Source organism: Anticarsia gemmatalis, chromosome 1 (genome assembly GCF_050436995.1).
Source record: "Anticarsia gemmatalis isolate Benzon Research Colony breed Stoneville strain chromosome 1, ilAntGemm2 primary, whole genome shotgun sequence".
NCBI classification, from domain to species: Eukaryota; Metazoa; Arthropoda; class Insecta; order Lepidoptera; family Erebidae; genus Anticarsia; species Anticarsia gemmatalis.
The window spans coordinates 12,836,247-12,860,464 of NC_134745.1; the positions used below are offsets into that span (position 1 = coordinate 12,836,247).

At 34.4% G+C, this 24,218-nt stretch overlaps 2 protein-coding genes across 4 annotated transcripts; both read right to left on the bottom strand.

The window, feature by feature from the left end:
* Positions 1-281: 281 nt before the first annotated feature.
* On the bottom strand, positions 282-6,711 carry Zcchc7 (Zinc finger CCHC-type containing 7). Its single transcript, XM_076120700.1, has 6 exons — positions 6,533-6,711; positions 4,935-6,438; positions 3,920-3,986; positions 2,851-2,974; positions 2,362-2,499; positions 282-2,108 (listed from the first exon to the last, which is right to left on the bottom strand). The coding sequence occupies exons 1-6, from the start codon at positions 6,539-6,541 to the stop codon at positions 504-506; spliced, it is 3,447 nt and encodes a 1,148-aa protein (XP_075976815.1). The 5' UTR covers positions 6,542-6,711; the 3' UTR covers positions 282-503.
* Positions 6,712-7,307: 596 nt separating this feature from the next.
* Positions 7,308-22,737, bottom strand: LOC142977035 (uncharacterized). 3 transcript variants are annotated; one of them, XM_076120722.1, is made up of 6 exons: positions 22,518-22,737; positions 10,732-10,898; positions 9,297-9,548; positions 8,209-8,360; positions 7,775-7,891; positions 7,308-7,494 (listed from the first exon to the last, which is right to left on the bottom strand). In XM_076120722.1, exons 1-6 carry the CDS (start codon positions 22,546-22,548, stop codon positions 7,437-7,439), a joined length of 777 nt encoding a protein of 258 aa, XP_075976837.1. In that variant the 5' UTR covers positions 22,549-22,737; the 3' UTR covers positions 7,308-7,436. The 3 variants fall into 3 exon arrangements, with proteins under 3 accessions (XP_075976837.1, XP_075976828.1, XP_075976846.1); XM_076120713.1 differs by having other exon boundaries at positions 10,732-10,922; XM_076120731.1 differs by lacking the exon at positions 7,775-7,891 and having other exon boundaries at positions 10,732-10,922.
* Positions 22,738-24,218: the final 1,481 nt, after the last annotated feature.

The window sequence follows — 24,218 nt, forward strand, 5'->3', positions numbered from 1 at the left end:
AATTGTAATGTCATGCTATGGAATCGGACTGTGCAATAGTAATAAAAACGCTTAACTTTGAATCAAAAGCCACATAATGTTAATGTAGTAAGACGAAACACCAATCATCTGATGTTACCCAGCGGTCGCGATGTAAACTATTCAGTTTCTTTTACTGGTCTGATCAGTAACTAATGATCTTAATTTATGTTTAAATTTTTATGCTATTAATTTAACATTTATTTTTAATTCTGAATCGAGTGTAGGTGAGAAGGTTGAGGATGTAAAATCAAAGAAATAAATGCTTTACACTAAGAAGTTTAATAATTCACACGCACGATAAAGTGCCATTACACCAAACCGGCAAGTAAAGACGAACCTAAAAGCGTGGAATTAAACCCACGCATGTTGTGATCCCACACGAGACAGGGACCACGGGGTACATGCCGGTGTGCTCGTCTCACTTCGCCTGTGCGCGCCCTTGATTGGCGCCAACATAAAATATTTATCTCCTAAATTATAGTTTATACATTAGCCAAGAACAGCTGAGCCTGTTCCTGGGTTCTTTTCATTTTCTTGAATGCTTTTGATGATATTTTCTCTTTCCTGAACATCGAAGCGATGGAAGAGTGCAGTCTCCGCACCAGATCGAGTCGTGTTTTCTTGAGCGCGGCGCTGGTCGGGCGCGCGCTTTGAAGTCTCTTGTGATAAAACGCCAATTTCTGCATCAAGTGTGGATTGATGTTAGGTGAAACCTCTTTCTTCGCTACTACATTCTTCTCCGTGTTGCCGTTTTGTATTTGTTGTGTTGGAATGCTGCTCACTTTCTTTTGTAATCTGTTCACTTTAGGCTTAAGTTTTAAAGCTTTCTTTTTCTTTTTTGTCAACAGTGACTCCTGGTGGTACTTTTTAAGTAAGTCCATGTAGTCGTCTCTCGGTAATGGGGTAAATATACTCATATAATGCTGGCCGATCTCTTTTCGTAGTTCGGCAGGTATATTTTTTTGTCTAGAGTTCATCAACTTCTCTTGAAAAGAATAGAGTTCAGTTAAATGTTCGGAACCGTCAGCAAGACCAGCTTGCCCGAGCAAAACCATATTAAGCCTTTTGAACATTTGGTTTATATGACCTCTGTTACTCGTCAACTGCTTAGGATTGACGATTTTCTGTTTCAGCAGCTGTTGATGACGCTTCTGTAGGTACATCAGCTCCTTGTACAGGGCGCTAGGGTCTCCCAAGTCCTCTTTTAAGGATTCTAGAGCCTTACTCAGCTGACGTAAGAGATTATTGCGATTCTTAGGTAAGAGACTCGCTTGCTGGTCACTCTTATCTTGAGAGTCGCCTTCAGTGCTAGGTCTCACACTATCGTCGTTAGGAGAAGGTTTGACCCAGTCCCTGAGCTGAGCTTGGAAGCTCTCCTGGTCTCCGACCTTTCCCTTTATATTCAAGAACGAATTAATCGTCGTATTTTCTACCTCGATATTACATTTTTCCGTCGTATCCTTCAGCCATTCCTGGCCAGCATCCGTTTTAAGTCGTTCAATAATATCATTGGTGACGTAAATCCGGGCGGAAGTAACGACATCACTCGTATCGGACACTTCGTTGTCCTGAATCATGTTGCCCTTCTTGTCATGGTTGGCCGAGAAGATGGGAATGAAATTGGGCGCTTTTTCGACACCGCCCTGTTTGTCAGTGTCGTTGAGAGATTTGTTCGATTCCTTTTTGCCGTCGTCGTCCTTGCTCACGGAGGTTTTTCTCTGTGGGGCGTTGAGAGGGCTCTTGGTGTTTCGTCTATCGTCTTCACAGGCGGACATAGTGTTTCTCCTCTTGCTCATATGCGTCTCGTGAGTGAGGGGTGATTTGGACTGTCGTTTGTTGCGATCGTTCCTCGGGGTGTTAGGTAGAGAGACGCAGGAATCGTTGTTTCTCTTGTTGGGCGCGGTGGGCGAGGCCGGGTGCAGCGGGCGGTAGAAGCACACGTAGGGCGAGTTGATGGGCAGGCCGGAGAAGGGCAGCGTGACGCGGCACGAGTGCACGAGGTGTCCGCGCCGCGTGCAGCCGCTGCAGTACTGCTGGTAGTGCTTCTTCGTCTGGTTGCAGCGCTCCAGAGGCGTGTTGTTGTCAATCTGTGGGAGCAGAAAATATTTGGTTCTTACAAAATCTTAATAGTCCTACGGCATAATATACAAATTTGCTTTTGTATTACAGCTGAATTTGGAGTCTGGAGGTTAGTGATTTACCAGGGTTAACCACATGGTACCACATAATAATATGTAATGATACGATGATAACTCTCGTCTAAGGTAACTGTTAAGTTCAGCAGTTATTAAACAGCATTAAGCTAGCAATTATGGGTGTCTGTGTGTAAAAGTTATTTACCGTATTATGGTATCTGCGCCAGAGGTCGGGACAGTGGGTGGCGGGGTGTCCGTTCTGTCCGCACTCGGAGCACGTGATGGTGCCCCAGTTGCAGCAGTTGTGGCACATCGACGAGTACATCTGATTCGGCGAGCCACACTGAAAAAAAACAATAATAAACGTTATTTTAAATGCTTTTATACCATTTTATACTATAGGAAAGACCAGCAGGATTACTAGTTGTTTTTTCTGAAGGTAAAAACATATTACAGTGATATAAGTACTGAAACATTGTCAAGCAAAAGGAAAATTTTCCTTTCACAGCCTTCACTAAGAGATCATGTTGTTAACTACTTAATATTACAATGAGGTCAACTTGGAAATGAAAGCAGCAAAAGATTTTTGAACTACTACTTCAAAGAGTTTTAGCATACGGCACTAAGGCGTTAAATGAACCATATGCCTAATTTGTGATAGAATAATTATAAAATGATAAGTGTAGGTACTTACATTGACACAGATCTTCCTAGGACAGCGTGGTTCGAGGTGCCCGGTGAGGCCGCACATGTAGCAGACGGGCGGCTTCAGGCGGCACGTGTCGTCGCGGTGTCCCGAACGATTGCAGTAGTTGCACCTGGAAACATTTACATTTTACGTTAGGTATAGCTATGTTCAAATCTATGTATTACTAATCATCCAGCTTTGAGTTCAATAAATGATTCCCGTATTATATTGTATAATGAACATAACATCAAAGTTTGAAAGCTTCAAATATTCTTCTATATTTAAATATATTAATTATAATTATTCCCATTTCTGTCAGATAGTTTTGATGGTAAATAATAAACTATTGTCTCTTATATGGCCAGAGGTTCGTTCCTTATTACAAGGACCGATATCATAAACGGCGAGAAGTGAGATGTCTATAGTACACCACGGCCAGAACCACAGGTAATAACAAGTTAGTGCTTTAAAGGCCTAATAAAGTTACTTTAGAGGTTGTTCTAGCTTCAAACATATTAATGTATAAATTCGTTTTTAGGTATTTATGATAGCCTCTGTTAATCTTGCCTAAATGAGGCTATTTGTAATTGTTGACATACAAAATAATCAACAATGTTAATGACATAATAACACGGTGTTATAGACGAAAACATTCATGACATTGGTACATGAAGAAAAAATTACAAATATTGCATCATCTATTGAAGTGAGTCATTGTAATTATAAAGAAAAATCATGAATAAAGCACTGAGGAATTTAATTTTATCTTGACTCTAAGTACCTACTTACTTTTTATAGTAATTGATTCTAAATAGGTTTATATTTAGGGAGGTTTTATACCCCCCTGCCTAAATTGCTTCTTTGAGCTAGAAGATCGAAAATAAAACGTGTATGTAGTCTTTACAAACCTAAAATAATAATTATTATTTTGATCACAATTTTAGGCGCTCATTTAAGGCTCAATGACAATTGTTATAAGCCTAACTAAGTCCATTAACACTGATTCAAGTATTCTATAATTTACCTAACAGGACCTTTATTAAAATGTTAGTTATAATACAATATGTATACTTACATCACTCTCCTCTTAGCCATCGACGGCATTCTATCCTTAGGGTCAATTACCCATAAACTTTTATCACCTAAAACAAGAATAATCATTCATTAGTTCTCAGTACTTATGTAACAAAAAGAGCCCTAATATATTTCTTTATCTCTCCTTAATTAAATAGATGACCTCTGAGAGAACTTTGTTTCTTTGGATTAAATGAGATAGTTGCAAAAGTATGACTAATTTTGAGATTGTCAAATTGCACCACATTTACAATGTAAGAATAAATATTGAGAGATCAAAAAATTATTATATTTTTTTATTTCAAGTCTGAATTTCAAGAAATTCTTGGGAAAAAACTTGTTTGAAAGACCTATTATCAGATAGATATTCTTTAGATCTTATTCTTATTAAAAAATGATGAAAATTTGTGTAAAGGGATTGATGGCACACATATACATGAGCTGCCAATCATTTTAAAATTTCTCGAAAACATTATGTTAAACCTTACAAATGAATATTCAGTTTAAATATACCAGTAAGGTAGTTGAACAGCCAAATGGTTCTAACTAACTATTAGGTTAATGTGAAAACTATTATCTTTTAAGCTAATGACCAGAGCTACATAATTAACAGTCATTAAGATGACTTACAATGATCTTGGTCTAAGTCTATTATGTGGATTGTTGATCATTAGATGTTATTTGAATAGGCATAGGATTAAGGAGAAAGTTGATTCACTTTTGTGTTATTAGATGGTATGAAATGTACTATTGAGATAGATAAACAATAAAATGATCAGCACTGGAATATGCAGATCAAGTGGTATATAAATGTGATTATGGCATAAAAAACATGATCAAATGCCAGAATTCCTATATATGGACATGAAAGGCTAATAGGGAATACATCCATGACTAATAAGTTTTTGGACCATATTATCCTGTTATGCCTATCTACGGCATTGAACCCACCTAGTGCCATGTATCTGCAAGAAGTTTAAATAAGTAAATAAAAACAATATAGTGTTGGTACTTACGTGACATGCTTTTTTGTATTTCCCTGTGGTTAAAGTTCTCTCCACCCCAGCTCTCATTGTAGAATTTCTCCATTTCGGCTCGAAGAGTTGTCAGAGAGTATCTTCGTCTTTTGCAAACCTTGTCTTTGCCTTTCAAATTGTCAAAATCAAGATCTTCGTTAAGTATAGACGGAATTTTCGTAGAACCAAACTTAGATGTATCACTTTCTGATACATTCACATCATCGTAATCATCAGATTCAGTAAAACCAGAAACATTACCCATCACAATGTTTTCAGTGATATCTGAGTCATCCACATTGTCTATAGAGATGAATTGATCATTGTCTGTGAGATCCACAATAGAAATGTCCTCTACTGTATCATTAGTTACTGTGGTGTCATTCTTTTTTGTTGTTTTAGAAGGTGGATCAATTTTGTCTTGAGATGTGTTGCTGTCTGAACTATCAACATTTTTACTCTGAGATTTTTTGGGGGTCTCCTTTGCACATTCTGAAAGATTTGAGTCAGATTCGTAGACATCAGTGCTAGGTAGACTTTTCTCAGTAACTGTGTATGAACTTGTGTTTTTATTTATATCAATAGACTGGTTACTGTCAGAGTCGTAAACATCTGCACTCGGAATACTTTTCTCGGTCACTGCATACAATTTGGTTTTCTGTTTCTTATTCTTAGCTTTACTTTTTGGTGTGGCAAAACATTCATCATTAGTAGTAGCCTTGTCCGGTGTAACTGCAACAACTGGTGTAGATGTCACAGCTTCTTTAGACTTCTTCTTTTTCTTTTTTTTTGATGGAGTGCTTTGAACCAGTAGATCAGATCCATGGAGACTGAAATCAAAGCTGGGATTGTCAGGATGTCGGGAGGATATGTTCAATGCTATACAATCACCACGGATGAATTCATCAGATACTGATGACACTGCTGATGGGGCAGGACTCGCTGAAACCTCTCGCTCGCCACTAGACACTGTTTTACTTCCCACATTAGCTTGAGTTTTAGAAGGAGAGTCTGGATTGATGATAGTAAGCTCATCTTCATCTGAACTTTCAATAGTGATGGTAGGTTTAGGTGGTAGCGCTACTTCAATAACCTCATCCTCATCACTAGATTCAAGCACAACATGGTCGTCATCCTCCTCCTCTATAATTTCGATGGTCTTTTTAATATTCTGTGGGACTGGTGACTGAAATATGGACAGGTCAACTGTGGGAGTTGGTTTTGTCGAATCACTTTTTTCCTCTTTGGGTTTAGCTGTTTGGTTCAGATCAGTTTGTTTATTGTTGGTCGGTGTGTGAGTGGGTTCCTTAGGCGTGTTTACCTTCTGATACGGATTCGTGGGCTCGCTGGTGCGCCAATAACGACGCACCGTGCTCTTCGGCGTGTTATCAACAATATGCGATGCATCGTTCTGGTTTTGGTTTGATGTTAAGTTTCCCTCTGTCCCGTCTACATGATGTAACATAGCATACAGCCTTTCTTCCAAATCATGCTCGTTAAGTTCCTAAAAAACGAACAATTGCAAAATAACCACACAATAACGTCGCTGTATTGTGACACAACAAAAATATGGTAACATTGGTAACCTAACAACCTACCTCTTCCATGTTTCAGCTGCGAATTTGAACTAAACAAAACTCCACACGAACTTAACATAATCGTAAATGGTATTTGGAATAACTGTTAAAGTGGTGACAGCATTACAAGTAAATAAAAAGGAAATTTTGTTGTTACGGACACGTCCAACACTCCATTGCGAAAGGTGACAGATTTTTACGAAGTTGCCAGAAGTTAAAATTCCAAAAATAAACTGCGTGCAAGATGTGTTTGCTTCCTAGTATTTTTGTTTCATAATTTCATAACTTTAAAAATAAAATAAGATTGTTAAAATTTCTATAACATTAAAAATATAACATAATTAAGGGTAAATTATTTAAGGTTTTAATTTTCGTTGGTTGAGATTTTTATTCTATGAATAATAGTTGCCATAATAGAAAATTTGTTTCATCCCCGCCTGAATTTCAAAATAACAAAATAAGAGATATTAGAAAGTAATGAATTATGATTATATACATATAAAAAATCATGAAGAATATTACCCAGGGAGCTCATTATGTATTTACTAAAAATATTTTATTTTAATATTAATTGTCATGTAGGATCCCATGCAGCAATTGATTTAATTTTATAAAGCTTGGCCCCTCTTCAGTTCTATGATTTTGAAGTAGGTGGGCATGATTTAATTCATTACTTGGTAATTTAGGCTATGTTAATTGATGAACCTATCTCATAATATATCTAAGTACCTTGTTTAAATATTTCATGTTAATTCCCTTACTAAAAATAAGCCCAGGGTTCATTTAAACAAAGTAGTGTTACCAAAGTAAGTTTTATTATTACAAAAATAAAATTAGACCACTTTATTATCACTTAAATTAGAATAACATGTACAAATAGTTGTATATCAGAACAGTCGATGTTGGTCCAGTCTTGGAGATAGTATCACGTCACTATCTTCAGCCATCTGCCGAGGCACTCTCCCACTCGGTGAGCAGCATTTCTGAAACAAAATTAATATTATATATAACTTACATAAGAAATTCTTGGTGGGGTAATTATTGAAAGTTAACCTGGCAAAATACTTTTTTTTTGTTTTAAAATTAACATCAGACAGACAATTTACTGTTTATTTTTCTGTTCTTAGTATAGTTAGATTCTAAGTTTTCGTTATTACTCTTAAACCAAGAGAATTATGGTAGCTTATTTATAAATAAGTATATTGCAACATTTACTTTCTCGGAAATTCTTTGAAAATATAAGAATATGAAAAGTGAAGTTACCTAACAGAAAACCTAGAGACTTGTTGTGTGGCGCTGGTGAGCAGTGCGGTCACAGTCCGTTCAGCCGCCTGCTCTGAGCCTTCACACCGACCTACCCATATCGGCTCACAGTGTCGACTGCAACAAATAATACATAGTTAAAGTAAATGTATTACTTTAAGCATTCTTTATTGTCGACTTCTTTTTACTTCTAATAAAAGAAACGGCCTATGTAAAAATAGTCACTACGCAATGCCGCTTTTACCTAACAGACAAAATTGCGCTGGGTGCCTCGCGATTTACACAGGCATCTAAGGTTTTTTTCCGATGTTTTGTTAGCCGTTATAGGAAGAGAGAGTCATATCTAGAGCATGATTTAAACATTTATGCCTATATTTTGCTACATATGTCAACATTTATATTAATTAATAACAATGGATATATGAATTAGTTACAGTTTAGCTAGATGTTGCAGGCTGGCCCGCAGTACTGTGTCGAAGGCTTCGCCCGCTTCGCTGAAGGCGCTTGGAGCCGCATCCGAGTCACGTGCACACGCCCACGCGATGTATCCGCCATGGTGAATGCGCGGCGATACTGACTCTAGGAGCTGAAATGAAGGTTTTGTGTTAGTTGTTGTAAAATATATTGGGATGTAGAGAATTTAAAAGTTTTCAGACGTGTTGTTAATTGGTTTCTATGTTCTTTTAATTTGCTGTATAAAATACATATGGAACACGTTCAACATACTGATATATAGATAGATAATTCAAAATCAATAAGACGGTATCCATGCAATTTGTCAGTGTTTAAAAAACTTACAACATTTTATATTAAAGTGAGTGTGGTAAAGCTACGTCATTACATTACATATATTAAAAATTAATTTATTTAAAAATTCACGTGCACGTTAATTGGAACACGTGAGTTCTTGGTATCTAATACCTAAAGCCGTATAAACCATTTTTGAAAAGCATCTACGAACATACGAGATCAAAAACCCCAGACGTTTTTTAAACAATATTTATGTGTTCCGCTTATGATCACACCGCGTGTGATAATAAGCGATAAACGCCCATTACTACAGCTGACGTTTACTTAATGTCCTACAATTGCCTACAAACGTTTTATGCTCAATTAATTACCTCACCTAATTAAGCACAGTAAAACACATGACGCAAGGACTACGTTACATGAAATAATTACTATATTATAATAACTTTAAAAACTAGTGTCCCCTACATTAAATTTACAATCCGACAACTTTGTAGACAGCCTCGGCATGCAGGATTGTCCCGTGCATCGAAAATAATTATTATTTCTAGGTGATTCCAAATAAAGTCTGCGGGTCACTGATGTTATAAATTTTGAATTTTGTAGCCGCGAAACTTGCATTCAAGGCTGTCTAATGAGTTGTTGGACTATAGTTTTAAGTACGCATTCTACTCCTCCTAACATTCATGGCGGTTCAAAAGCAGTCCAAATATACAAAGATAATTTAATCAAGATCTGACTACTCTAATTATTTATTTTCAAAAGCACTCACCCTTAAGTTTTTATAAACATCTTCTGTCACCATATTAGCCATGCCTTCCAAGCCGTCTGCCTTAGGAGCCGCTCCTACTACCACGATCGCGTCAACTTTGCTCCCGCTACTCGCGCCGCTTATCGCCCCGCTGTACGCTCCGCTACCCGCACCGCTTATGTCGATGTCTTCTGTCACCGTCTCGACGACACAGCCGCACGCCTCCAGCCTTCTTTTCAGTTCTCTTCCTAATAAGTTAGTCGTGTTTGTTACCTGCAATGATCTTTGCTAAATAAACCGCCTAATGTGGACTGTGGATGATGTTTAATAATTTTCATGATGTAATGACAATAAAGTTTCAAGTTTCAAGTTTGTTCAGTAAGGAAATATGTATGGAATTACTGGCGTGGTAGAGCTTATGTAAAAAATAGAGGGTTTAAGGCAACTTTTATTTGATTTGTAGATTCATTAGTTAGACATAGGGCAGTAAAGAAAGATAAGAAAGGAAATCAGAAGCGGTTTGGAGTTGAATCGATGTTATAATAAAGTGATTTTGAACTCATTGAAGTTGTGTGTTTTTGTAAGGGTCCGTGTTTTAAATCATCTTTAAATCCAATATATCAATAAACGTTAATACCTTTATGAATACTGCTTGTATTCAGAATAAACAATAGTTTTTGCTGGACATCTCAATTAGGAAAGGATTAAAGTCTTTATTGCAGACAACAATAGCGACAGATTATCACATGACATCACCCGATGTTTACAACTGTTTACATCGGTACTTAGTTCAAGTAAAATATAATTACAGCAACATTACGACTTTACTAGTAGGTACGTATGTTGTCTGCTAATTGATACGGAATATTTTTCCATGGTATTAGATATTATAATTTGCGTGCTATTTGTTTAGATATTTAGATAGAGAAACAGGTAGGGCTAGGAAAAACCCAGTAGCTTACTCATTATCCGGTATATAAGATAGGTACGTAGTGTGTGATAGTTGAGATAGAGCTGACAATAGATACATTATTTATGTTTATGTCCTTCTAAGGTAAAATGCTATGATAATCTAAAATAGATTTTTACAGATACCTTATTAACAACAGAAGAGATGAAAATATTGCAGATTTAACCGTAATTCACACAGAAAGGGAGCGCGTGTCGGGCGCGGGCTGGGTCGGGAGTACGGCAGGTTAATTACTCGTAATCATATAGAAGATACCGCACTGAAAGCGTATGCACACACTTTCTGTATGAACTGCGATTTAATAAGAAAGAAGCTGCAAGGATGTTCGAGTTAGTAAAACGATTAAGTACAGTCACAAAGTTTATTTGTAAGGCTATTCAAAAGCAATAGAACCCAAACACAACATCGATTTTACATCGCATAAGAAGTCATTATTCACCAAAAGGATCCCATCCTACTCCACCAAGTGAGACTTCAGTGACATACCAAAACGTTTGTAATAGTCCTTCTGCCTCTCGTCTGTTGAACTATCTTGTTCCTCACGGTGTACGCGAGGAGTGCTGACGTGGCTAGAAGCAGGGAGCCGCCCTCCAGCGTGGCGAGCAGGCGCCAGGCGAGTGCCGCGCCGCCCTCCACCGCCTCGGACATCCCCTCTAAAAACAATAGGAGACAAAAAGCTACAGGAATTATGACCGTTTAAAAAAAATCTTTATCATAAGTCCACCATTTTCATACTCTGCCTTATAATTCGAACTGAACTCTAGTTTTTGTCAAAAAAGTGATATTATAACAGAATTAAAAACTGATCTCTGGTTTCAAACCGGTATGGATCTACCTCTATGAAGTTAGCAGGGTCTTTAGCAAAGACATCTAGCAGCTTGCAACCAAACATTAGAATATCTAATATTAAACAGGAAATGATATGCTTTACGCTGTTATAATATGTATATGAAATAAATTATTATAAAATGACAAGGACCTTGAACAATTTTCCGCTGATGAACATATAAACAAAACATGTGTATTAACAATTAAATCTATGATGTTTTTCCAGTTTCTAGTTTCAGAAGGTTTCGCATTCATTCGATGACTACTCCTTTTATTACATCCAGAGTATATGTTAATCAAACTTAAATATTTTGCTAGCGGACTTGTCCAAATTCATCTGCGTATACTTAGCACAAATTTTATCCCGTAGATTACATTACTGTGGGTATTTGATTACTTATTCAATTTAGTTTAGCTGTTGTTCAAAAGTTATGCACGTACATACATACCGGTGATTCATTCATATCCTTCTTCTATCCATTCGTGTATGTTGAAAGCATAAGCAGACTCAATAATTAATTATTAAATCAGCATCTCATATTTAAAATATCCACATATTTAATCAATAATCACCATATTCACCATGACCACGGGCAAGGTAATCATAGACTAGATAAATAAATAAATATTAAAAACGCACGAGTTCTATGCCTCTTACTAAATATAGTTTATAAACTTGATACTCTAACACAGATCTATAATCTCACGTCTCGGTGACGTCACATCAAGTTCAAGATTACGACCCTGATACCGCCCACAGTTCTTCTTACATAAGTAATAGTTTTTGATACTTTGTCGTTCCGTTATCAGTTTTGGGAATTGTAAACACGTTTTTCTGTCAAATGGTATTTATTGCGCTAAAGGAAGATTTACCATAATTTCTAACAGTCTTTCTTTCTTGTTATTTCCTTTAATTAAATTTTAAAAGCTTAATAATTCCAACCTCTTTAATCACTGCTAGTCACGTTGATATGACCAATAGAAAGTTCGACGACATTAACTCTTGGAAAACTATAATACAGTAGTTACAAATATATAAAGGACTATATGTATCTGTGATATTAATATGTCAGGCCGCCTATGTATTACAGAAATAAATAATTCGTGGTAACACGAAAAGTGTAAAAGGTTACGGACAAAACTAAGCATAAGGAAATAATGCTATGCTAAAGTTTAAGCAATAAATTAATCAAGTCTTTATCCATCAGAATTCAAGCAGGACCTTTAAGACAAAATACAAATTACATTTAGTGTTAGCACAAAGCTCGGTCTGGAACCTGAATAACTGGTTGTATTTAACGAATATCGAGAGTATTTGAGAGGCAGCAGGTGTGCATCGCTTATACATTTATTGTGCAATGTGCTGAAATATTGTTTTATTAGCTTGTTTATAATATTATAAGATGTTGCAATTTAAGTTTTTTAGAATTGCGAAATAGGTCTACTGGAAAAAAAAAGAAGTTGGTTCAAATGGCATCTTAGATGGAAAGTTCTTGGTGTCTATTAAATTGTTAATTATTTTCTTCTTGAAAATCCGCGATTTAGTACATGAATAAAACAGAAGTACTTTTTTGTAATTAGAACAATTTAGGATTCAGATCAAAGTAATCTAATCGAATGTAATTGGTGCCAATCAAGAATTTTACTTTACCAAAACGGTTACAATAATAGTATTTTCATTATTTCAGTGATTAATTCAGAAACCTTATTCAAAATTAAACCGGATTTGTCAAACTCGGGTTAATGACTCTTGGTCGTACTTTTTTATGACGGCAGAGGTGAACTTTTTAGGTTCTGTCTTGAAGGCACAGGTTATGCAGTTCAGATATTTATAGACAGCGATTCATACTGTGTATGCGACAGGAAGCATGGTTTGAAAGAGTTATTTAGCTAAGAATAAGTAAGTGGATATTACGTCGTTCAAATATATCGTTTTATGAACGAAAGTTAAAACAGGTTTTTATTGTAAACAAAAATGGAACCGGTTCTATTCATGTTTTGTAAATATTCGCAAACAAACTAAAGTATTGTCGCTACGAAAATTATATTTCGGAATGTCACATAATGAGAAACGCGTTGATGTCTTTATAATGGCGATAATGACCGAATGGCAAGTTATGTAACTTTAATTGAAATTTATGAATTCTGTTTACGGTAACCTGTGGTTATATTATTGTAAGATGCATCTCTTCATTCTGAAGGAAAAACCAAATAGTATTATGATTGTTATGCGTACCTGCGATCCACGCATTACGCATAATATTATGTCCTGAGTAATTTCTTAAGAAAGAAATTGCGATGCCTCTTAGTATTTGACTGCTTTTGTCATTTTTCTACTACATATTTATTTTGCTTTGTAAAGTAAAGATGACGAAAAATGCCATTAGGTTTACGAAATAGTGTTACGCCATAACACTATGACTATGAGCGATATCTTAATGGCAATAAAATGGAACGTGCCAGTGTTACTGGCCACTCGACATGCTGGCTGACATATAATTGTGCTGTACTATGCCGACCATAGAGATAAAGTGTAAAAGATAAAAAAAGAACGTGCCGACAATGGGAGTGATTTCCTTATGCCAGTGTTTTTTTTATTGAAGCTGTTGGCAATGGCATTGCAATAAAGTGCCACTGAAAGTCGATTGAGCAAAATCTTTAGATTATTAATTCTCTATAAAACTACACATATACAATAAAAAAAGATCATTAACCAGCCAAAGAAAATCAAAGGGTCAATCAAATCATAGTCTATTCTTGATTGGTCGAAATATTATTGGAACAAAACGCTAAACAAACAAAAGCAGAGACCCATAACATCACAAAGTAAAGTTTCCTTAATTTCATAATTTGAAGGTTTTCCTCACAAAAAACGTAATATAAACTAAGAAAAACGAGGGACAAAAAGTCAAAAGTAAATAATTGTTTGCCGAGGATTGCTCCACGACGTTACAACAGATTTTTGTCGCAAAATAAAACAAAATCCCTAAAGTAGATTGGATTGCGTTGGTAAGACTGCGTTAATCGTAATTGTCTATTATGAAACTAGGTTTTAAATGAAACTTGAAAGTATTTGTAGTCTAGACTATCACATCTATCATCATGTCGGCGTTGCGGAGAATCGCGAAATACTACACTTATATTTAATTAGATATTAGATATTTAAGATTGTACGTTACAGAAAGTGCACCTATTGCAAGCTGCAATTAGGAGATACCGGGGCGTATATTATATGGGCCCTTAGTATTACGTTGTCAGTAGCGTTTTGGGTGTCAAGGAAGTTGGCAATCAGTGCGTCATTATTTTCGTCAGGTTTCAATATGACTTATAGTCAGTTATGGATAGTTTGAAGCCTCATCTAGATAGTTACACATTTTGCGTACAATCCAAATAATCCGATATTACTATAGATTAACTCACAGATATAATTACGTATAATATATGTACAATGTAGTAGCAATAATTATGTAAAGTTCCGCAATAAGTACTAAAGCACGTTTTATTGGCACTATAAGGAGTCATAACGTTTATTAATGTGTTATTTGAACCATAGATCGTTATTTAGTATAGTTATTACTGTAGGCCTAACAGTAATAACTATACTATGACTGAAATCACAGCCCACCATAATAAACACTTTTTATAATAAAATCTAGGAACTAAAACAGCAATTAGATAATATTTTATTGATTTAATCCATTCTAAATCGATTAACTGCAACGAACTGGCAACTTAGTAAGCATGAAACAAAAAAGTATCTCTTAGGCTTTATAGTTGACATAAAAACTCTTTGAATGGACAATTGCATGGGTTTAACATTGTTAAGGTTCTCAACAATTGTTTGTAAGTTTCCCATGGTGGAAATACTGGAAATACTTCCATATTGTTCAGTTAATACTTGTCTACTATTATTTTCAAGGAAATGCGTGTAGTTAAGGTTTGCGTGACGCTAGGACACGGCTATCAGTTACGGTTTCATAGTTCGGATTAACTACCAAGTACTAAGTAGTGAAATTATGAAAACATTGTAGGATTTTACAGCGCGTTTTACAACTTTGTAATGTTTATATTTCCCTGTTGCTAAAGTGGTTATCAGTGTATTAAGTTCCTTATGATACTACTCAGCTACTTGTATTACGCTAGTTATGATAGTTACGTTTACTTTTATAGTATCTTGATAATTTTAAATAATAGAAGTTTTATTTTGGGTACCATCATTTAAAGAGTACTTATTTGTTGTTTTTGTCTCCTATACTAGTACGAAATAAGAAGTCAGTGCATACTTTACGTTGTTTTATCGAGAAATGATCGAGAGAAGAAAGTCCAGTATCTGAAAGCGTGGTCTATGAAATCACATTTATGTAAAAGAGTAAAATACGGTCAAATAAACAAGACATTAAATAAAGTCTAAATTGCATAATCACCTCCGTTTTACGTCTGTATCTATCTCGGGGGAGGCGAATAACCGATGCATTTCCTAACTATAAGATTAAATTTGCGAAATATACTAAAATAAATATTATTGTCAAGTAAATATTTAAAAGTAAAGACCAAGGTTGCTTTCCTCGTCTTCGTTTTGCAAGGTTCATGGAAAACATTGCGTTGATGTTTTCTTTTGAAATCGTAGTGCCTGCTGTTTTAAAGAAATAAAAAATTAAAAATAAAGCTTTCATCGTCATACTTCTTATCAAATAAAAATTAATCACCGAAATGTACATACATATAATACGTGCATAACTTTTGAACAACTGAACCGAATTGGATTTTTTTTTTCACGTATGCGACTGTTGGGACATGGTTTGTATGGGATCAATGGGATCAAAATACATGGGTACATCATAATAAATAAGTGGGATAAAATTTTACTATGCCCAGACGAAGGCGGACCAGTCTGCTAGTCAAATATGGATCTGACAAAGTAAATTTTGCCACTTTTTTCAAATTGATTATGACGTATAAAATCGCAAAAAAAACATATGTATGGCTTAAAAGACGTACATATGATTTCCTTGAAGATTCGCTATTATAAAGGTGTTAATAAGGTGCCAAGTTTTTGTGAACGTCTTTTATTGAGGTGTGACCTCTGGTTGTCAGGTAGAATCAGACAGGAAGCAGTTCTTGCGAATATTACTTACATAAGTTGTTAGCAACTCTGCCTTTTATTATTTAACGTAGTTTGCTTTAGTAAATAGCGTTTAATTGAATCAGAGAAGATAAAGAAAAATATCTTTATTATTGGGTCCTTGGGAAGAGACCCTTGCCCAGCAATGGGACAACAAATATTTAAAAAATGGAAACAAAAACGAAGGAAGAAGCTTGGAAAATACTTAAATAAGTCTTCTTGCTGTATTTGTGTTAGGGGGCTGCCATAAGTATAGTGGCATTTACGCGGGATGTTCGTTTTGATAATTGTATCATCACTTGCTTATAAAAATATATAATTCTTTAAAATACCAGGAGCAGTGATCAGGTACATTACTCAGAATAAGAGCCTTTATTTGTTTACTATAACAGGTTAAATACCAAGCAAGCTTAGAAAGGAGCCCTTATCTTGGCTAATGTTAAACTGACATTACTTTCAATTTGTGAGCTGGCAGATTTATAGCGGGGCTGGCTTACGATACGATATCTTTAAAAGGCACTGTAAAGGTTTTGCTCTCCCTTTACAGTTACGTAAGAAACCAGATAGAAACGTTTATATAGGAACTTGTGATGTATTATATGTTTGTACCTGTATAGATTTACTGCTTTACTATAATTATACATTTTACACGATACTATTCATGAAGCCAGTAAAAGTTTTGTCATAACTACACTTTTGTGTGTATCTGTAATTTGGCAGCTGATTGCACGAAAAAGTAGCAATTTCTATGACTAAGTAATGTAAGCAATAAGTAAATATTGTTGTTGTTAGAGCTTATTTCATTATTATTTATATCTAAATGTTGGATTACAACATGCAACTTCAGATATGTATATTTAATGTTTCTAGTTATGTAAATACTCCTTTGTAAATAGATGCATAGATTTGCAAATCAAAATACGAATCGTTGCATTTATGCAGTCCCGTATAATTTATAAGACAGCGAGTGAAACGAACATGACAATGTTGACTTTTAGAAAATTATGTATTTCTTTAGAATTTCAGATATAGGACTACAATGTGAACACGATTTAACTAAAAATTCATATTGCTTGTAATTTAGCTCCTCCTTTCATAAATTTAAATGATAATCCTATCGACTCTACTTACAAAACAAATGCTAGTTATCGGTTCAATTTCTGCATTGGATGTAAAAGCGAAGTTTATGACATTTTTTGCTTGCGATTCCCAAGTTGGGAAGTTACAAATGACTCAAAGAGTATGAGTGTGGAAGCTATTTTCCCAACGCTATTAGAATCAGATACATACCATCAGTATACGTTTTACTTGTGGGAAAGTTTAAAACAGCTATTTTAAGTTTATTTTACAAACAACTTAACCTAGTCACGTAACATCTTCAGGTAAGATCAAACAGTTTATAAACAGCGTATTAAAGCGGTTATAATTGAAACAAGCACGACATAACTACAGCCTTGAACCGTTGTTTGTCTTCTGTACAACACGTCACGATAATAACACGCTATAAGACTGCGAGTGACTGCGATGGCGTTTATAGAAGTGCTACTACATGATATTATGTTTTTTGTTGTAACTATTAATATAATATGATGACTTGACAATATATATTTTTACGCTTAACGAATCTGCCTGTGAATTCATCTGCGTGGATTTATAAATGCTTAAACGTATCTATTGATAATGATTATTTTTCTCTATATTTAGAACTCTGTGTCGAATTTATAAAAGTCTACCTATTCCTTATGTGTAATACATCTTTACTTGACTTGAAGTTAATGCCGTCTATCTAGGTACATATGTTTTTGTGAGAAAACATGCAGTGCCGACACCACATGATAAGAATATATGAACTTTAGTTTTTGAACGGTAACCCTAAACCTCAGCAATCAGCATCAACTGCATTTAATAAATACGTGGGAATATCAACCATAATTTTCGCACACCTACCATTTATTAATACGATTTTGTTTCCGTATCTCATTGTATGTTTTTTATGAGATTAATTTAAAACAACGTGAGAGATGTAATACAAACAAATGTTTAGAACCAAAACATGACAATTTATACCTACTGTATCTTTTAATTAGGACGTTAAAGTGCACGTGCAAAGTTTTTCAAATAAGAGTTTACATTTATCTTATCTCATCTTAATAAGTATTTAAAAAATTGAATAGAGTAATGGAGAATAACGGACGCAAGGCCTAACCCCTCCCTCGTTCGGGAGGAGACCATTGCCAAAAAAGAATAACGTATTAATATGTTATTATTTAAATTGCACAACTTTTTACTGAAACTTTCTTCATATATATGGTCCCAAAATGTATGGGAATTTTACTATACCTACCTAGCTCTAGGGCAACGCATTAAATTCTAGTCATCATATAAGTACTGGACATATAAAGGGAAATATAAAACGCAGATTTATCTACAAATGTAGCAAAATGTACCTACCAAAGATACTTGAAGTCTTCAAACAAAACTTATGTCCCATCAATCAAAATAATAGACAATCTATTCACTATTTGATTAGAGTTAGCATAAAGGCTCGCACGGTTAGTGAACCCTTTACCTTGAAAAGTGAGAGCTAATGCACTGCACCTATTAAGGTCGTATGTACACAAGTTTGCGAATTGCTGATATTAATTGCTTTTTTCCTGTCGTACATAACAGTAGTCTTTTGTTTAGTTGTGTGAATGTGTGTAGTTCTGTTTCTATTGATAATCTGATAGATTTGATTCATTTGAAGACAGGATTGAAGTCCCTGCATAACCTTGCAACGGAATAATTATTTCACTCATTAAATAACTGGTTAAATACCTAATGTCGACTAATCAGTAGGACTGCTGTACTGAATCGGTCATGTAAACATTGTGTAGTTAGTTTTGTACATCAATTTGAACACATAATGAAAATAGCGGTGGGCTGTAACTTGTTTAGAAGATGCTAAGACCACATTTAAATCTTTTATGCAGTATCCTTAAGTAGTAATACACACAGGAAATATCCAGTCATTTAGTATTACGTATATTATTATCTATGAAATACATCTATCTAGTAGTAAAGTTGTTTAACGTTAAAATGGAAGCCGGAAGGGTTAATTTTCGAACGACTAATTTATTTATCTAGGAAATTGTCGCCACACAGTATCAAGCAGTATCATTATAACAAAACGAATAGTTGTCGACCTTAGACGATTGTTCTAATCAGCTTAAATATAAGTCAAGTACTGAAATTAATATAATATACATCGCCCACTCCAATTTCTGTCTGTCTAGATCAGTTTTAAGTGTCCTTGTTAGGTTTTTTGTTCCTGGTATTATTTTTAGTTTATATAGTTTAGTTTATTATTATTATTAGCGCAGGTGCTAAATTCTAAGTTTTAGCTCAGTGCTCTTTGAATGATATTGTATCTTAATTCCATGCATACTTGTGATTTGCATAATTACTATTTAAGCGTTTACCTAAACTGTTGTCGTATACAGAATATCATGTAATTATAAAATAAAATCTATTGGAATAACATCCGTTGAAGCTATATTCATAGTTAATATCTAACTTAAGCTTAATTTCAGGTTTGGTTGTTCTTAAGTAACAGATTTATGATGTCAAGACAATGTAAAGATCTGTTGTTGTGAGATGTATCCCGATTAAAGATATTTCGATGAAAGTTCATGATATTTAATTGCTTTAATTATAATGTTACTGATAGAAGTGCATATTGTCAGATTGTACTACAATGTTGAACTGCCTTAGAACGATTATAACACGAACATTATAAGATTGTAAAATGAAGGTGCATGTCGCATGATTTACTAGTGGTAAAAAAATATTGATGTCAAAAATTCGCTAGTTATTGTTATTTCCTTGAAAGAGTATTTAAATAGTTTTTTCTAATATTATAAGTAATATGACAAAAACTGAAAAGTACCTACTTAGTATTTCTAAACCTATGTCAAGGAAACATTAAAATTGCAAGTTTTGCAATAAAAATAAGTAGGATTAATTTCTATTGTAGTTTGTGTATTGTTGTCAGTTACAAGTCTCATAAACAATGTTGTCATAAAATAATTTATGATACCCTTGACCGCCAAACTACGTCACACGTTATTACATGGTAAGTTACGATGTCGCTGCAAGTGAACTAGAGGCAGATTTTCACGCTCCGTATTTACACACAGATTTTTTCGACCTGAAATATTCAATGGAAGTGATAGCTCGATCGAATAAAATATGTTACGATGAGCGTCTTCAAGTTGCGGTTCACACAAAGAGTATAAAGTAGTAGTCCACACTCAGTATGTCCGACCGAGAAAACCTATCGAGCACTACTGTGCTGCTAGGGACATAACGTGGACATTGGCAATTTTTTTAAATTTAGAAGCTGTAAGTACTATATTGATTTTTGCTATGAAAATTAATATACCTAATCATAAAAGTGACGGAAGTGCAAATCTATAATGAAACTGATGTAGGAGTAGTGGTAATATAATAAGAATAATCTTAATGATGTATACAGTTTATAAAGATACTATATTAGATGATGTTATTATACGGTTTTTTGTGTGATTCATATGAATGCAAGAGTAAAAACCCAAACAGTTTTGTTTGTGGTTAGTTTTTCTGAGCCTTTGATCTCATCTCTGACCAACCATTTACTTTGAATCCATCGCCTTATGGAATTAACTATTATTTAAAAAGTTGTTATTGAAGCAAAAAGCTAGGTATGTACGTCATTTCTATGGGAATTACGTAGGAAATGTTATTTAATTCCAAAGGTATTAGGTATTCTTTCAAACTTCCGGCCACTGGAAATATAAAATAAAAATAAGTATATGTTCTATTTGTAATGATTAAATGCAGAGGTTTTTAGAAATTGTGGTTAGTGGCCGGACTTATGTTCCGAGTGGCATTGTATACGACTGATTATATTATTGCGAGGTCTAAGTTAGTGTCTCTTGTTTCTTCTCGTACGAAATTACGAAATATCATACAACTTTGACTTTTGTAAAATTAAATCTCTTGCCTAAAATAGACGCGCGGTTTCTTAATTAAATCTGGTTATTCAGTTCCTAAACTTGGGGTCAATATTCAAGAATCAAGATTTCTGAGTTACATGAAACTAAATGTCCGTATAATTTACAGGAAACTTTTTTGTTACTTCAATGACGTAAATACTAAGCTATGTTTAGCATGTTTTTTGTTGCTCGTTTAATGCACCTCCCAAACAACTTGTTAATTTTATTGCAATCCGGTTTCTGGTACCGGGTATTAATTTTAGGGGTCATTGAACATATCTGGCTGGTTTTGTGGGAATTCCATCAGAGATAAAACAACATATTCTTTTTTGAGAACAAATTCGAACTCTACATTTTAAAGAGTTAACTAATAGCCACCAAAAAGATACATACATTGGCCTGTATTCATCTATTGCAGATAATTAAGGGGGTGTCAGGTAGAATTAGTGCACTTTTGTTCGTAGCTCAAAAGGATTATACCAAAAATTTAATGAACATAGAAAACAAAAAAAAAACACAAGTTTGAACTGACTTCTTCAATTCTTATAGTAAACACGCTTTTCAATCGTTTTAGTTTTTATCAAAACCATAGAGCAGATTGAAATACGTCACTAAACTTCCCTAGCAATTTTTTTATAAGTATCAAGTCCATAAAACTTAGATATCGGACTTTGATACAAACAAAGTTCAAGGCGACGCGGAAACTGTTTAGGAATAGCCGAATACTCATAATGCTATTATTTTATGCCATTACTATTGAGAAAAAAATGTAAAGATGACTTTTGCAATGTTACGACAAAGTAATTGATGTTTATATGATAGACTTATTGTAATAATATTTATGTAAAAAATAATAATAGTCAAACAAGTTGCCAAATTATCGTAAATTTTTATAATGTTTCGTTTACTAGTCCAATGCAATGAGTATATAACTATTATGTTTAGTCACATTATGTATCTAACAATTGTGCGGAAATTCCGAAAAGATAAATATATTTCCTTTTTAGGTACAATAAGAAACCGACTTTTTTTTTCTTAAAACAAACGTGACGTCTATGCTAGGTTAATAGTAAGGTACTACGGAGGGTTTTGCAATACATGCTACAAACAACAATAAATAATACGTCGACTATTATTATCTTAGAACTACATTTAACCACTTAGAATACATAGCTACGTCGAAATTAATTGTCCGACTTGGATGATGGCTTCCACAAAAATATAAGTTTAAGTTTCAGTCTTCCATCTAGCACGTAAGAGAATGAATTAGATTACAGAGATATTATGAAAATGAAATAAAAACAAACCTTCAAGACTGAAATCCCTTCCGAAACTCATCACACACTAACTAAGATAATCTGAACAATTTTGCTGTAGATCGTCATTTTATTTTTAAAACAACAAACTTTTATTTTCCCGCCACTTATTATTTGACAATAGATCACTATTTAAAAAAAATAAAACCACAAATGCCGTCGAGTTTATTTTTTAAAAGCCGGCCGGTGCGTTTCGTTTCGCGTTCGAATTACGAATGCTAACAACAATTTCCTTTGGCGAAGGCGCGTGAGCGTGCAGCTACTCACCTTGATTTTCCAGATCGTTGATAAAATTTAGGTCGTTAGGTATTAAGTTATCAAATCACAGGTTTATTGTGAGTTTTGTATTACACCCGCAATAGATCTTATTCAGAAATAGGATATTGCAGAACTTTCATAAATTGATTCTAGTTCTTTATCCTTCGCGGACCCAGTACAGTGGTGATCACTGTTGTCTACCAATAAGAACAATTACGGAAAACATCGTAGGATATTATCAGCAAATTAAAATCTTTGTGTTCCTAAGCATATTGAGACTAAATAAAAATTAATTAAGGCTTAGGTACAGAATTAAAAGTCTTAGGATAGACATCACCTATTTTTTTGGTTTTCAAGGTTTTCTACTGAACCAGGTTTATGCAGATTTTTTGTTTCATTAACTATTTTACTTCCTATTTGTGTCTAAAAGCAATCTCTAAACTTAATAAATAAGTGGGTGGCGCTAAATCGATTTATTAACTTATAAAGTTCAATATTATCTGTGTAGTAAGGCGAAGAATGAGAATAATAAAACATTTATTTTGGAAGGAATTATGCCGACTAGGGTTACAATGCCGATTAATTATTTTGATTAGGTGTTAATTTAGTTTATCTAGCACTGATATATACAACATTAAAACACATATTAAATGCAGCTCTAAAACACTAATTTATAAATCTGTACTTCACATGTCGTCACGCATGATAATCCGCTGAGAAATGTGTATAATTTTAATAGAAAATGGCGGCCGGTCTTAGGCATTTATTACACGTAATCGAAGCAGGAATTGGTATTACAAGCTTTACGTAACGCACGGGTGTTAGGAAAGCTGCATAATTAAATAAATAGTTGTCTAGTACTTTGTAGCCACTTTATCGTTAAACACTTTCGACATGGTTCGTAGTAGGATTATCCTGATGTAATCAGAAAAGTGGGTTTATTTGTTCACTGTAGTATAAGTCCGGCTTAAGGATCTTGATTGATGATACTGGGACGATTTGAATGCTCGGTCGCCATCATTCTTGCCTTGTAGTAGATTACCAAACTCCTTGATGGCTTAACTATGGATCAGTATCCAACCTGCGGAGTCTATACTTAAGATTTTTTTTTTTATTAACTTTCATAATTTATGCACGAAACCTCGAGTAAACATTTTCGTTTAAATGCTCCATGACTATAACTAATAAAAACAACAGGGTTATAATTTTCACACCATAATAAGTTAGGCCTATAATGATTAAAACTGAAGCGCAAAATCAGCTTGTGAATTATTAATTTCCTTTAGCCTTTACGTCTAGTGATCTAGTCTAATTCGCAGCTGAATATTTCATAACAAGTGCATGAAACGATAGTAAATTATGAAGTAATTACGTATAATATTACTACTGTTCAGGTTAAGCTGCTATATATTGCATAATTTATTATTTTGAAAT

Coding starts and splice junctions, on each gene's coding strand:
- Zcchc7 (XM_076120700.1), bottom strand. Junction 2,975..3,919: donor ATGGCTAAGAGGAGAGTGAT/GTAAGTATACAT, acceptor AAATGTTTCCAG/GTGCAACTACTGCAATCGTT. Junction 2,109..2,361: donor GGCGCAGATACCATAATACG/GTAAATAACTTT, acceptor CTGCTCCCACAG/ATTGACAACAACACGCCTCT.
- LOC142977035 (XM_076120713.1), bottom strand. CDS start 22,548: ATGAGTTTCGGAAGGGATTTCAGTCTTGAAG. Junction 9,549..10,731: donor GGACTATTACAAACGTTTTG/GTATGTCACTGA, acceptor AGATCATTGCAG/GTAACAAACACGACTAACTT. Junction 7,495..7,774: donor GTCTCTAGGTTTTCTGTTAG/GTAACTTCACTT, acceptor ATTTTGTTTCAG/AAATGCTGCTCACCGAGTGG.